A 13698-nucleotide genomic window follows, 5' to 3' on the forward strand; every position below is an offset into this window, starting at 1 on the left:
GGCCGTGGGCTCTGCTCAGGCCGCAGATGGGGCCCTGTCCAGCCGCAGTGGCCTCCGGGCCTCAGCACCTGTGGGGCCGGGGCATCCGGCTGGCCTCTGAGGGCCCATCACACTGATGGATACCGGCGATCGTGGGGGAGCCGCTGGGACATCACCATCTCTGAGTCTCCAAATAGGAATAAGCAGGCCGGATTCCCTCACAGAGCTTTGGCTTCCTTTCTCCCATGGGACGGGAAGATTTCAGAAAAGAGCAAAGGCACTTACTTTTCTTATCCGTTGTGTTGTGCACGGTCACCGTGGGGACGCCAGGACCTGGGTGGGCAGAGAGGAGAAGCCAGAGAAGAAAAGAAAGAGTTCCGTTAGTGCTGTTGAAACACAGCAGAGTCCAAGCCTTCCTTATGGCTTGCACACTTGTGGACCCAGGACCCAGACTGGCCCCGCGGGTTGTTGCAGGCTGTCTATCTAGCCCTGAACCCGGTTTGAACTCCCCACATCCCCACTGCTGAAGTACCACAGACGGCATCCCGCCGAGCCTTCCATGGTCCACCTGCCCCGTCACTCCACAGTCCCCGTGCTGACACCGATCCCATGCAGTGCATCGAGTTCGAGTGAGTGGCTAAAGTGGCCCAGTCCCGCACTTGGTTCTGCCCAGAGAGGTCGTCCCCTCTGCGGGCCTCCTGTAACATTTTGTGAACACTTACTAGCCTAGCAGGGTCATTTTGCAAACGTTTGTCCATGTTTTCGTGTCCCTCCAAGGTCAGGCCAGATTGCGGCTCCTGGATCGGAGGCCATCGGGGGGTCCAAGGCCAGGAGGTGTGAGGGAAGGTACAGCTCCGGGCAGACTGGCCCTCCCTCCCTGGTTGCAGTCGGTCGATGTCCTCATTCTCACCAGCAAGAGTCCAGAAAGCCAAAGGGGCTTTCCATGTTATTTTTTGTATCATTTTGGAAGTATACTCTGAGGCAGGTGACCTCTCTGACCTCCCCTCTGCCCGCTTTGCGAATGCAGCCTGTTGCAGTCAGCGAGACTTCTGCAGGTGCTGAAGGGCACCTTCCGCTCCCTCTGCTCCCGACACTGGCATGGTGTTGTTTTTCTTCATTCAGGTCTCTACTGAAACGCCTCCTCCAACCAGCCCCCGGGAAAGAGCTCCTAGCCGGACCCCACCATGCTACCAGCCCCTCCCCACCCCACTCCTTTTCCCCTTTACAGAGCTCACTGCCACATTCCGGGGACCTTGTGACTTGGATTTTCAGTATTTGCTCCTCGTCTTCAACTGCATCAGAGTGTAAGCTCCAGAAGAGAGGTCTTCCTGCCATTATTTCTAGCATCTGGATGGTGTTTGTAATAGAGTTGCTGCTTGATTACACATTCATGGAGTGAGTGCTGAGTGGTGATCACCGAGCATCTAGCGGGGAGCAGAGGGGCTGCCCCTTGGCCCTGGGGGACTGGCAACAATGGAGGCAGAGAGGAGGCAGGTGGGCAGGGGGAGATAAGTCCACAGCGGGGACACTGTGACCAGGGTGTTGCCCACTCCCTGCTTCAGGCTGGGGACCCTGGGACGCTATGAGCTCACTGGAGCAGCCACACCTGAGCTACAGGACATGTCCTGTCTGAGGAGAGGGATGGCTGGTGTTTAGCTGCCCTGGGATCATCATAAGTCCTGTGTGCTTCTCTGGGGCCATAGGACAAGCGGTTCAACTGAGAGCCAGGGACCCTGCCATAGATCCCACTACACTCAGGGCCAAGAGACCCTGCCACAGTGGCTGCAGAGTGCAGGTCCCAGCCCAGGGCCCAAAGAGGATGTGCCAGGAAGACAAAAGGGTCCTCAGCACCATTGAGGAGCAACATGGGGCTGGCTCAGGCAGGCCCCGACTAAGCTGAGACAGACTGTGGGTCACACCAGCCACAGACCTCAAACCTGTCCACCGCCCGGGGAATGCACCCAGAAACTGCCCAGTGCACATCCAAAGTCCAGGAGGCCCAGAGGCCCTTGTTCCCCCTGCACCATCTTCCCACTAGATAGGATCCCCCAAATCAAATGCAGGATGTTCAGTTACATTCAAATTTCAGATAAAGATCATAGTGTTGGTTCGTTGGTTTTATTTTTTAGTATAAATGTGTCCTGGGATCCCTGGGTGGCGCAGCGGTTTGGCGCCTGCCTTTGGCCCAGGGCGTGATCCTGGAGACCCGGGATCGAATCCCACATCGGGCTCCCGGTGCATGGAGCCTGCTTCTCCCTCGGCCTGTGTCTCTGCCTCTCTCTCTCTCTCTGTGTGACTATCATAAATAAATAAAAAAAATGTGTCCTGTGCAGTATTTGGGACTTAGCACTTAAAAAAAATTATTTGTTGTTTACCTGGAATTGAATGTAATTGGATGTCTTGCATTTTCATTTGCTAAATCTGACTGTGTATCCCCTAGGTGGGGAGAGGGCAGCTGGGCAGCAGTGATCTGAGAGTCTAGGTGTTTAAATGTAAAGAGACAGCAGTTACTGAAAGGATTTAAACCATGGCTGTGGGTTTAAATTATTGAATCAAACTAAGTTTCCTGGCTCGAAGATCCATTTACCCCCGTAGGGAGCTCATGTGGAAGAACAGATCACTTATTGAGAAATAAAGAAATTGCATCTATTTTCACTGTACATTTCAGGGTGAGTAAATTTGCAAACAGAGCGTATTCTACATTTTTATTAATAATGTAAACAATTATTATTTATTTAGTGCCTACTATGTAAAGGTGCTCTGCAAGATGTTTAATATGAATAAATCATAACCCTTACAGCAGCCCTACAAAGTAGATGCTTCTAACCATATTTTACAGATGAGAAAACACAGGTTCTGAGAGTTTGAACTCTTTCATCTCATCCATACACTCGAAACTCATCCCTCCTCAATTTTTAATTCATGAACTTGATATGTCTCTAAAAAAAAAAATGCAAACACTAACGAAAGGAAGAAAGTTACACATGCAACACCCTTCTGACTCTCGCTTCCCAGAAGCAACCTAAATGTGTCTGAAATGTCTTACGCTGCTTCTCCATGTGTACATGGTCGTATTTACAGGTAAGTAGATGTTTTAAGTGAATAGATTCAAATAATGTAAAAACACTTGCATGTAAATTGGAAGCTTTAGCAAATCTTAAGGTTGCACCCTGTTGCCTTAGTTTTTTGTTTTGTTTTGTTTTTAAAGATTTTGTTTATTTATTCATGAGACATACACACACACACACACACACACACACACACACACACAGAGGCAGAGACACAGGCAGAGGGAGAAGCAGGCTCCCTGCAGGGAGCCCGATGTGGGACTCGATCCCAGAACTCCAGGATCATGCCCTGGCCGAAGGCAGGAGCTAAACCGCTGAGCCACCCAGGCATCCCACCAACCCCCGTTTTTTAAAAAATTATTTACTTTTTAAAAATTTTTTTGTTTTTTAAAAGATTTTATTTATTTATTCATGAAAGATACACAGAGAGAGGTGTTTTCAGCACTCTGGGAGATGGTGGAGGAAGGGTCAGTTCGCTGCTTAAATGACACAGACGGGCGTACATTTATCTGTGCTCCTGTTCCTTGTTCCTTAGGACTCAGTGGTCATTGGTTCTAGTCACACAGCTTTATAGGGTTCAAGAAGTAAACCAAGATTTCATTTTCAAGATGGAAAGCCCATCCGACCCAGCCGTGATTTCACCTAGCACTGCACGGGCCTGTGCCAGTCTACCATCTCCCTGTCCAAGTAGTTCAAGAAAACAACCAATGAGTGCAACACTTAGAGAACAATTAAGGAAAACTAGATTTTCATTTAATTCCTGTTATAGTGCGGTAAAATGTGTTAAAGTAGAGAATGAAGAAAACGATCAGACTTTTCCTGAGGAACCTTCAATAGAGGAAAACTGTTAAGAATGTCAAGAAAATTTTAAACACATAGTCAATTGAAAGAAAGAACATGTTTGAAAAATACCTTCAAGAGTATTAGTGCTTGTGAATCTAAATCTCTTGATACTGAGTTACGCAGTGATCTCCAGAGTGACTTTGTGAATGAGGATCTTTCCAAACAAGGATTAAGTGAAGAAAGAGCAAAATTGGTGAAGCAGATTGAGAAAAAGATCTTCTTTGGAGGCTAACACTGGTCAAAATGTATAGATCAAAGAATGATCTGTCTCAGTTACAGTTGTGAATACAGAAGTGGAGAAGCTGTAGCCAGCTGTTGCTTTATGAGTTGCAGTGAGCTATGTCTGAGGAAAACAAGAAACTCAGCCTTACTCAGTTGATAGACCACTGTGGGTTAGATGATAAATTGCTACACTATAACAGAAATGAAGAATGTATGAGTGTTTAATTCATAATTTTTTCTCCGGAATATTTTTGAGAATGACAAGTTTACTTAATACATCTTAAAAGGAAGGTAGAAACCATTAGGGCTTAGAGAAGGGTGTCTTGATGAATGTCAATTTAGGGCACTCTGCAATGTAAAATAAGTTCTAAAATGAAAATTTAGTATTTTGAATAAATTTGCCAGAGAAAACTTGACATTTAAAGAAATGTGAAGAAAATTAAATCATGTTTACAAAGTAATTGGGTCATTTCTGGAAGTCAATTTTAATACATTGTTTTGTTTATTGTGGTAAAAATGTTTTAAAGTTTTATTTTAAATGTTAAGAATTAGTTCAGTCTGGTGAATGTGTAAACCTAAAGTTGTCTAAAAATGCCTGCCTGTCTCCTAAGTTTGTGACCTTTGTTTCTATCCATTTACCCTACATTTCCATCTGAATGGTGTAGTAGGTAATTAAACTTATTTATATGCCACCCCCCCCCCCAAAGAGAGAGAGAGAGAGAGAGAGAGAAATGCAGAGATGTTAGGCAGAGGGAGAAGCAGGCTCCATGCAGGGAGCCTGACGTGGGAGTCGATCCTGAGACTGCAGGATCACACCCTGAGCCAGGGGCAGGTGCTCAACCGCTGAGCCACCCAGGGATCCCTTTAAAAAAAAAAAAATGAAATATAAACCACAGACTTGAGGGCACCTGCCCATCCTTTCCTGATCAGAGCCTGCTCCCTTCCCAGAGGCAACTTTTACTTTAAAGGTAGTCCTTGGTACCTCCTTGCACATTTAAAAGGTAATTCTGCTACAGGGTACACATTCATAATCCTGTCTATGCCACATACGGTGTAATACAGCAGCCAGGGATGGAGCCGTATGGCAGCGTGTGAGGTAGCAAGTGTTTGGGGCATGAGTCGGCGCAGCTCTGATTGACGATGCTGCTGCATGGCCCGACAGCTCCAGGCCTGGAACGCTGCAGAGAGAGGCCCACGCACGCACACGAGGAGGCACACTTGTAGACTGTTCTGAGCAGCAACTATGAGCAACAGTGGCCGGCTTGCTGTGAGCAGGAGGGGGCAGGCTGATGCAGTGCCTTCCCCACAGAGAAGATAAGATCACAAGGCACACGAGTGAGCAAATACACACCTATTGATGTGGACAGAACTGTAAACTATCATGCTGCATGAAAATACAAAATCGCAGAATGGTAAATGCTGTAATATACAATTATATAAGTAATTTTAAAAAGCTGTGAAACTATTTTTACCAGATGTATAATATTCTTATGTGGACAAATTATCATTTATTTGGTGCCCTCTCCACTGATGGAAGTTTAGGCTGTTTTCCTTTCCTTTTTGTTACCATAAATAAGTGATATTGCAGGAAACCCCCCCCCCTTTTTTTTGCAGAAAACCCTCTTACTCAAGTCTTTGCACTCAGCTAAGACTGTGTCTGCCAGTTAAGTGAGTTCCCAGCAATGCAGTTGCTTTGTTAAGAGGTCTCATGGTCAGCTTTCACTAGACGTGCTTGAGGTTTCAAACACAAAACCCCTGCATTCAGTGCTTAAAAACAATGGAAGTTTATTTCTTGCTAATGTTACATCCTGGTGAGCGTGTCAGCTGCAGTCCTACTGGGTTCTTGGCTATGTGGCGTCCTAGTTCTGGGATCCAGGCTGGAGCTGCCGCCCTCGTCTGGAACATACTGGCTCACCCCAAAAAGGAACTGAGCAAGGGAGATGCAGGGGGGCCCCTAAAACGTCCAGGCCCGGCTGTGGTTTATGCTGGCTCTCGTGCCTTCCGCCAGCAGAGTTGAGGGGAGCTTCCATGAGGGGGAGCTGAGGGTCACATGGTGGTGAGAGGGTCTCCAAGGGGTGGGGTGTATGTGAGACACTGGGAACAGCGGTCCACTCCCTCTAGCACCCGTACATACTGTCTCTGTGCTTTCTAACTTATGGTGTAAGGGGGGGAGTCCTATATTAGAACTTAGAAAAATATTTGTTTTTGTCCACTCTGACGGGCAGTTACTCTATCGTGGTATTTATTTAATTAAAAATTTTGAATTTTGAGTGAAGTGGGATATCTTTTCATGCTTATTTGACATTTTCATTTTGTGCATGTGGGTGTGATTATGTGTGTATGACAGTGATTGTGACTGTGGGCGTGGCTGTGTTGTGTGTCTACGTGTGAGTGTGACTGTGATTGTGTATGACTGTGTGCCTGTGACTATGTGGGTGTGATTATGTGTGTAGGTGTGATTGGCTGTAATTGTGTGCATGTGTGACTGGTGATTGTGTGTGTGACTGTGTGTGTGTGTGTGTGTGACTGTGTATGTGCGTGACTGTGTGTGGTGATTGCATGAGTGTGAGTGTGTGTGTGATTGTGTGTGTATGGCTCAGACTGTGTGCGTGTGTGACTGTGTGTGCATGTGGGTGTGACTGTGCACGTGTGACTATGTGGGTGTGATTGTGAGCGCCTGCAATCCACCCTTTCCTGCCCTTCGTCTGCTGCAGTTGCACTGTCGCTCGTCCCTATGCCATTTAAGAGTTCAGCTCTTTACCAAGTCGCTGCAGATGCTTCTCCGGTGTTCTTTCGAAAAGTCACTCAGAAAAGTGCCCTTAGCACCAACGGTAGCAGCTGTCATACTGAACTGTAATTGTAAAAAAATGCAACTGCTCCTACCAGGCTCCCACCACACCCCCGACAAACAGTGGACAGACAGACAGACAGGCAGGCACACATACACTCTCCCTGAAATCCTTGGGCTGGCAATCTGTGTCTCCCCCCCACCCCCTATGCCTATTCAGAATTTGGGTGTCAGCACCATATACAGCATGTTTGCTGAGTGGATTAACGGCTGATGAACAAAGACCTGGTAAGCACATACTTGGCCATGACAGATCAAGGCAGCAAATTTAAATCAGCTACGGAAGGCTCTCTTAAGACCATGCTGCATCCCTGTGTTTTATAATTCAGGTCCTCGTCCCTCTGTGGGTACTTAGCCACCCCCCCCACCCCACCTTTTCTCTAAGTGCCAAGGGTAGCTGTCTCCATCTACTGGGTCTGCACTGTGTTCTCCTCCTTGAGAGCCACATCATAGTCATGCCACAGGCACCACTACTGTAATATCGAATATTCTTTAGGATAGCCCAACAGAAACAAAACAGAGAAAAATTATATGTCAGGAGAACACAGAAGTTAAAGAGCAGCCCCTATGTATAATTTAAACCTATTGATTCTAAACTAATCCCCTCCAACCTTCCAGATCCCATCCGAAGGTCAGCCCCTCTCCTGGGAACCAGGTGGCCCTGTGCCGGCAGCCATCTGTGACCCAGGAGCCGGGCTCTCTTCCTCCAACTGCTATCATGCTGGCTCCCCTGGCCCGGTGGTCCAGAAACACTGCTCTATGTGCGTTTTAAGATGACCCAAATGGTTTTCAGATTTCTGTGATGGTGAGGCTCCTGAAAATTGGCAGATAATTTAGGAAAACACCTACATTACAAAGAAATTTCTCATAAGAAATAAAGAAAAGTAGGAGATTCTCAATTTGGAATAAAATATTTAGACTTTATGTATTTTGATTAGGCCTGGGTTAGTGTTTACCTAATATTTCTTTTAGAAAAGAAGGGACATGCCAAAAACACAGCATATGCATGATTTTGGGAGTGATTATAGGTAAAAGGGAGATCCTTACACCCATTCATTTTATTGATTGATTGATTGATTTTATATATTTAATCAGGAGAGACACACAGAGAGAGGCAGAGACACAGGCAGAGGGAGAAGCAGGCTCCCTGTGGGGAGCCCAATGTGGGACTCGATCCCAGGACCCCAGGATCACGTTCTGAGCTGAAGGCAGACGCTCAACTTCTGAGCCACCCAGGTGCCATCCTTCAGCCCATTTTAAACAAGAATGGTTTTACTAATGAACCTTAAGAAGGGTTTCACTGAAATTTTACACACATTTTCTTTCCTCTTCTTCTGAAAAATCTAATGCACATCCAGCCAGCAGCTCACTGATTAAATGAGTTGCTTTGTGCAATATGAAGCTCTGGCTATGTAGTCACTGCTGCCTGGAAGGCACTGTCTCTCTGTTATCTGCACACAGGCCGGGTGAAGAAATCTGGAAAGTCTTAGCTCTCTGCTTTACAGGCAACCAGAACCTTAGAGGACTCTGCTCAACTGCTATGCTTCTGACCACTCCTGTTCATGGTCTCTTAACTCTGCATGTAACTCAATTCAGCAAACATATATAGGGGTGCCACCACGTGCGGGGCATGCTGCCAGGTCTGGGGGAAATAGTCAGGGATAGACAAAGTACTTGCCGTCAGGGACTCAGAGTCCAGTATACACACATAAGACAGATACGCTCCAAAATGTGCTTTGATGCTGCACAGGAAGCACGAGCACCAGGAGGCGCGTGGTTCACAGGTTGGCAAGCTGACTCCCACGTGTAGGGACATGTTCGGGAAGCCTGCTCTGGGCACAGCTGTGCCCCCGGTCACTTCGTGGTTCCAGCTGTGCACCTGCAACTCTTCCTTTCTGGGTCTCATGTGCAGAAGACAGGCTTGTCAAGGTCTGCTCTTAGCAAGAGTAATGGAGGCAGCTGCCAGCACTTGTGGCCCTCCTATCAGCCGGGCACTGTGCGGAGTGCTGGAGAGACACTGCCTCAGTTTCCTGGCACTCTGTGAGGCTGGCATGCCCTGTTCTCGAGGTGGGAACTACAGACAGGAGCCTCCCTCTGACGTGCAGACAGGGACAGTTAGCAGAGGGGGAATCAGACCCATGAAGGAAAGTATATCTCCAACCTGAAGTGGAAGCCAAGGAGGGTAGAGGAGAGTGAGGATCACTTCTCTGCTCCTTCTCAGCCAACCCTTCCGGGGTCTGGCCAGTTCTGTCTCGTATGGGGACACAGGACCTACTTTTGAAACCATACAGTTAGATTTCACCATAAATTCCTCTCTGGGGGATCCCTGGGTGGCGTAGTGGTTTGGCGCCTGCCTTTGGTCCAGGGTGCGATCCTGGAGACCTGGGATCGAATCCCACGTCGGGCTCCCGGTGCATGGAGCCTGCTTCTCCCTCTGCCTGTGTCTCTGCCTCTCTCTCTCTCTCTCTCTCTGTGTGACTATCATAAATAAATTAAAAAAAAAATTCCTCTCTGTGCCTGGGGGAAATAGTCAATATCCACATCTGTACGTGCGTGTCTATTGCATGCCTGTTGCCAGATGCTCACGCCCGCGCACGGGGCATGTGTGTATGTACACAGACACATTTATGATGGTTCTCTTTGTCCTGTCCTGATATTTCTGAAGTCCTTGGTAGGTAAGCCGTGTCTTGCCTGGCAGGCCCTTGGGACAAGCCCCAAGAGTGCTGATCTTCAAAGCTAGGTGCAGGGCCGTGTGCTCGCAGCCAGGGGAGGCTAGTTCTATTCGTTCAGCCTTTGCTCACAAAGACACAACCGCCACAAAAACAACAATGGGCTCTTAAGAAACTTCGGGGAGGGACAGAGACCATTGTGGCTTAAGTTAGATACATGACTCCCAAATGTAGATTGTTCCTAAGGGGAAATAAATAAATCAAAGCAAGGGAATTCGCAAGCAACACGGATGGTAGTTTTGATTATATACTGTGCGTGCAGCCAGAGGCAGAACATTCAAGTTACAAAAGGTAAAGATGTGAATCACGCAGCACAGACTTGCAACCAGAACCATCTCCAGGTTTGTGTTTCTGGTTTTCAGGGCCATTCCCGTCAGAATGTTAATTTACACCTGCTCACCCAGGTGGGGCAAAGGAGACGCTCGCAGATTGAAACGAAGTAATTAAAAAGGACACAACACTGGAAAAGGAAAAAGTCATCAGAACAAGTGGAAAAATTCACAGAGACCGTGCTGGTCTTCATCCCTCTCCTCTACCTCTTCGGAGGATGTTTATGTGACGGATAATTTCCAAGCAGGGCTAAACCCATGGCGTGCGGACAATAGGGCTGGGGCAGCGCCGCCACCTCCCCGCGCCTCTCGTGAGCTCTCGTTGGTGGCCTTGGAGAACAGCCGCCAGCAGGGTGAGTGAGAGGAAGGCTCTGGCAGGCGGGGGCCCGAAATCCGCATCTCTTTCTCTGCCAGCTCACGCATTGTGCAAGCCCGACACACAGAGTTCATGCACTGAGGTGACACCATCGTACTGACAAATGGGGGGCTGGCCAAACTCCCAGCGCCACCGCAGATGATTAAAATGTCAAAATATTTGTCCTCAAGAAGCACTTCCATGCTGCACACAGATTTTGCTGCCGCTTGATTTTGAAAGCTTGCCATCGCTCACATGGCAAACCTGGTGTTCAAGGGCCTGCCTGCCATGCCCCACAGCATTGGGTTTTGCTTCAGCTGAATTTTGTGTGTCCTGGGACCTCGGAAGAGATCACACTTCCATGCTGAAGCCTACGTGGCATTGCTCAGTGGGGTTCACAGAAATCAACTCGCAAACGACGGTGAAACATGTCATGTTAACTTTTCACGGTCATGTGTAAACTCTTGCTCTGGAGACGGAGTGACACTCAGGGCTGGTGTCTGACACAAGGGCTCGAAATTCAGCTAGTGTCTCAGGGTGGTTGAGTCAGACAGCTTCAGGTTTCAGGGATCACCTGTGTTGAAGACATAGCATCCTTTATATGCCCTGTGGGTGAAGGTTTGAGAGGTTTGGCATAATTCACAGACTACCAAGTACGAAGGAAGGAGCTCAGCTTTGTTAGTTTTGCCAGAGTAGCCAAACTATGGGAAACATGAGGCAGTGTACAGGGGCTGTTGCATTTGTGCCCAGCTTAGCTGAGCCAGGATCCCCACGGCAGCTCTGGGTACCGCCAGGTCTCTCAGACTGATTGACAATGCTTGTCATCTCATTGTGATTCCGGAGGTCCTGTGATGAGTTTCAGCCAAAGCTCAGATTACGTTCTGATCCAAGCGCCAACGGAATACCTATGTCTCATTTCGTCTTCTATATTTGGCACTTAGGAAACTCTCTTACACACAACTTCATATCCCATGGAGGGACATGTACAGTGTCTTATTCACAGTAAGTGGCCAGTTGATATTTTCTGGTTAAATGATGGGTACAGAATTCATTGATTGGATGCTTCCCCTGGGAACTTGTGAAGCTGGGTGGACTCAGTTCAGAGGCTTGGCACATTCTTTTGAATGACCCCAAAGTTGCCAGTTGTCTGTCTTAAAGACTAGCTTTGGTTTTTAGAAAGTGAAAAAGATAATCTAGAGCTAAATTCTGTAATGAAGGAATTGCAAGTTTGTCAGCTGCATCAACTGTCCATAGCCTAGCCTATTAGCAAGGAAAGGGTTCTAGATTTCTTAGGCATCTGCCACAGAAAGATCATATTCTAAGGGGCATTTGAGAGTCTTCCAAGCACTTGTCCTCTCATTGGATAAGTTTACAGCTATTCAGTATCTGAGGCAGGCCGGTGTTACAGGTGTCTTGCACAGAGATACTTCCAAAATGTCGAGTTGAGGAAGCCAAGCACACTTCCCATGCTGTTACTTACACACAGGCTCTCGCTACCACTGGTTTTTATTTCCTTCAAGTGGACTCTTCTTGTGACTTAACCTTTTCGCCCCCACTTTTATTTAATCTGCAAAATAAGGCAATAGAACTGGATCTGAGGTTTTCAAAGGGAGTTCCTGAGAGCCTCTTGAGAACTGCTAATTCCATGCTGGACATCCAAGTGAGCTTCCTTTTGAATAAAGGACCCTGTGGCTTAAAACACATTATAAAATGCTGGGATTAGAGGATCTTTAAACTTCCTTCTGCCCCAACATTCTATTCGTCTAAAAATATTCCCAACATCCTCCAGCCAGAAGTCCTCAATTTTGTGAATTATTATTGTTATTAAAGATTTTAGTTATTTATTCATGAGAGACACAGAGAAAGAGGCAGAAACACAGGCAGAGGGAGAAGCAGGCTCCATGCAGGGAGCCCAATGCCGGACTCGATCCCCGGATCCCAGGATCATGGCCTGGGCCAAAGGCAGACAGACGCTCAACCACTGAGCCACCCAGATGCCCCTGTGAATTATTTAATAATTATTTTACTGCTTTTATTATACTGACTGCTTTCTCCTTGAATTATTGTCTTTGTGAGCATATACCATTTCAGCAAGCTAAACCCCAAGCCCTGGAGGGCAAGGTTTTCAGGAGCATGGCACATCAGGCTCCCAGCAAATGGAGCACCTTTGACTAAACATTTTTTTAATGTTTAATATGTTTTTTTATGTTTTTTTTAATGTTAACATTAATAAATGTTAACACATTTATTAAAACAGAAAGATCTCTTGGGGAATTTTTGAATATAAAAGTCATTCTTTGCTTTGGGATGGTAATGACAGAAAAAGAAGTGAGAAAAAGAAATGAACACAGATGTTGGAACTTGGGTAATCATTGTTCTAGAAAACAGCAACACCGGGGAGAGAAGAGAAAGAGCAGTGATACTTTTACAAAAACAGAGTGAATTTTGTGTGTGTGCATGTGAGGATTGTGTGCATGCATTTGAGTGCGTGCACATCTACATGTATGCATGTGCATCTGTATGCACTTGTATGCATGCATGTGCATCTGTGTGTATGTACATGAGCGCATGTGTGTGCATTTGTGTGTATGTGAATCTGCACGTCTGTGCATGAGCTTGCATGTGCATGACTGTGCCCACCTGTATGTATGCATGTGCATCTCTATGCATGTATGCATGTGTGGGAGTGTGCACACCTGTATGTATGCACATGTATCTGTGCATGTGTGTGTGTATGTTCTCACATGCATGCATATGAATGTGTGTTGTCCACACTGACCCACAGTGTGTTACTAAAACTCTATTTTTAAAAACTATAAAAATAAAATCTCTTCCCCCCAGTTTCCTCGACTTTGTCATGTCAGTGAGCAATTTAGACTAACTTAAACAAAATTAATGATGTAGAACACCACAACAAAATACTTTCTAACACATCCGTGAATGCTCTGTGGAGAAGAAGTAGAAAATGTAATTTGAACAGCCACATGAGTGACACTTTTAATTAACTTTCTCCTGCTTTAGTAGCTGTGTTGTTAAAGTGTGACCGAACAGATGTTCTCTCTGCAATACCAGCCCCCCAGCTGCACATTATTTTTATTTGAAGGCTCAGTTCCCCAAGCGGGCTGGGACCGGGGGTGAGGGAATCGGCGTGCTACGTAGGAAAAGACTTCCAGAAGAGACAGAAGGAAACAAGCCAACCGAATGCATTACCTCCCTCGGTCGGGGGGTCCCCTCACTAAGCAAGGGGTACATCTTAGCAGCAGAGCCTCGGGACCTCCCGCAAGGCGAGCAGAAGGGGCAGAGATGAAGGCCTCAGTAACTCAGC

The 13698-nt window shown here is 46.9% G+C and overlaps 1 protein-coding gene and 1 pseudogene across 4 annotated transcripts in view; one reads left to right on the top strand and one right to left on the bottom strand.

Moving 5' to 3' along the window:
- Positions 1 to 13698, bottom strand: part of DPP6 (dipeptidyl peptidase like 6) — an 826229-nt gene that overhangs the window by 34677 nt on the left and 777854 nt on the right. For all 4 annotated transcript variants that reach the window (XM_072776861.1, XM_072776859.1, XM_072776858.1 and 1 more), the window contains exon 17: positions 265 to 312. In XM_072776861.1, coding sequence (XP_072632962.1) covers positions 265 to 312 — 48 coding nt within the window. The remainder of the gene's footprint in view (positions 1 to 264; positions 313 to 13698) is intronic.
- Positions 3641 to 4337, top strand: LOC140604996 (swi5-dependent recombination DNA repair protein 1 homolog pseudogene; annotated as a pseudogene).

The sequence above is a fragment of the Canis lupus genome, chromosome 15, assembly GCF_048164855.1.
Source record: "Canis lupus baileyi chromosome 15, mCanLup2.hap1, whole genome shotgun sequence".
Lineage (NCBI taxonomy): Eukaryota > Metazoa > Chordata > Mammalia > Carnivora > Canidae > Canis > Canis lupus.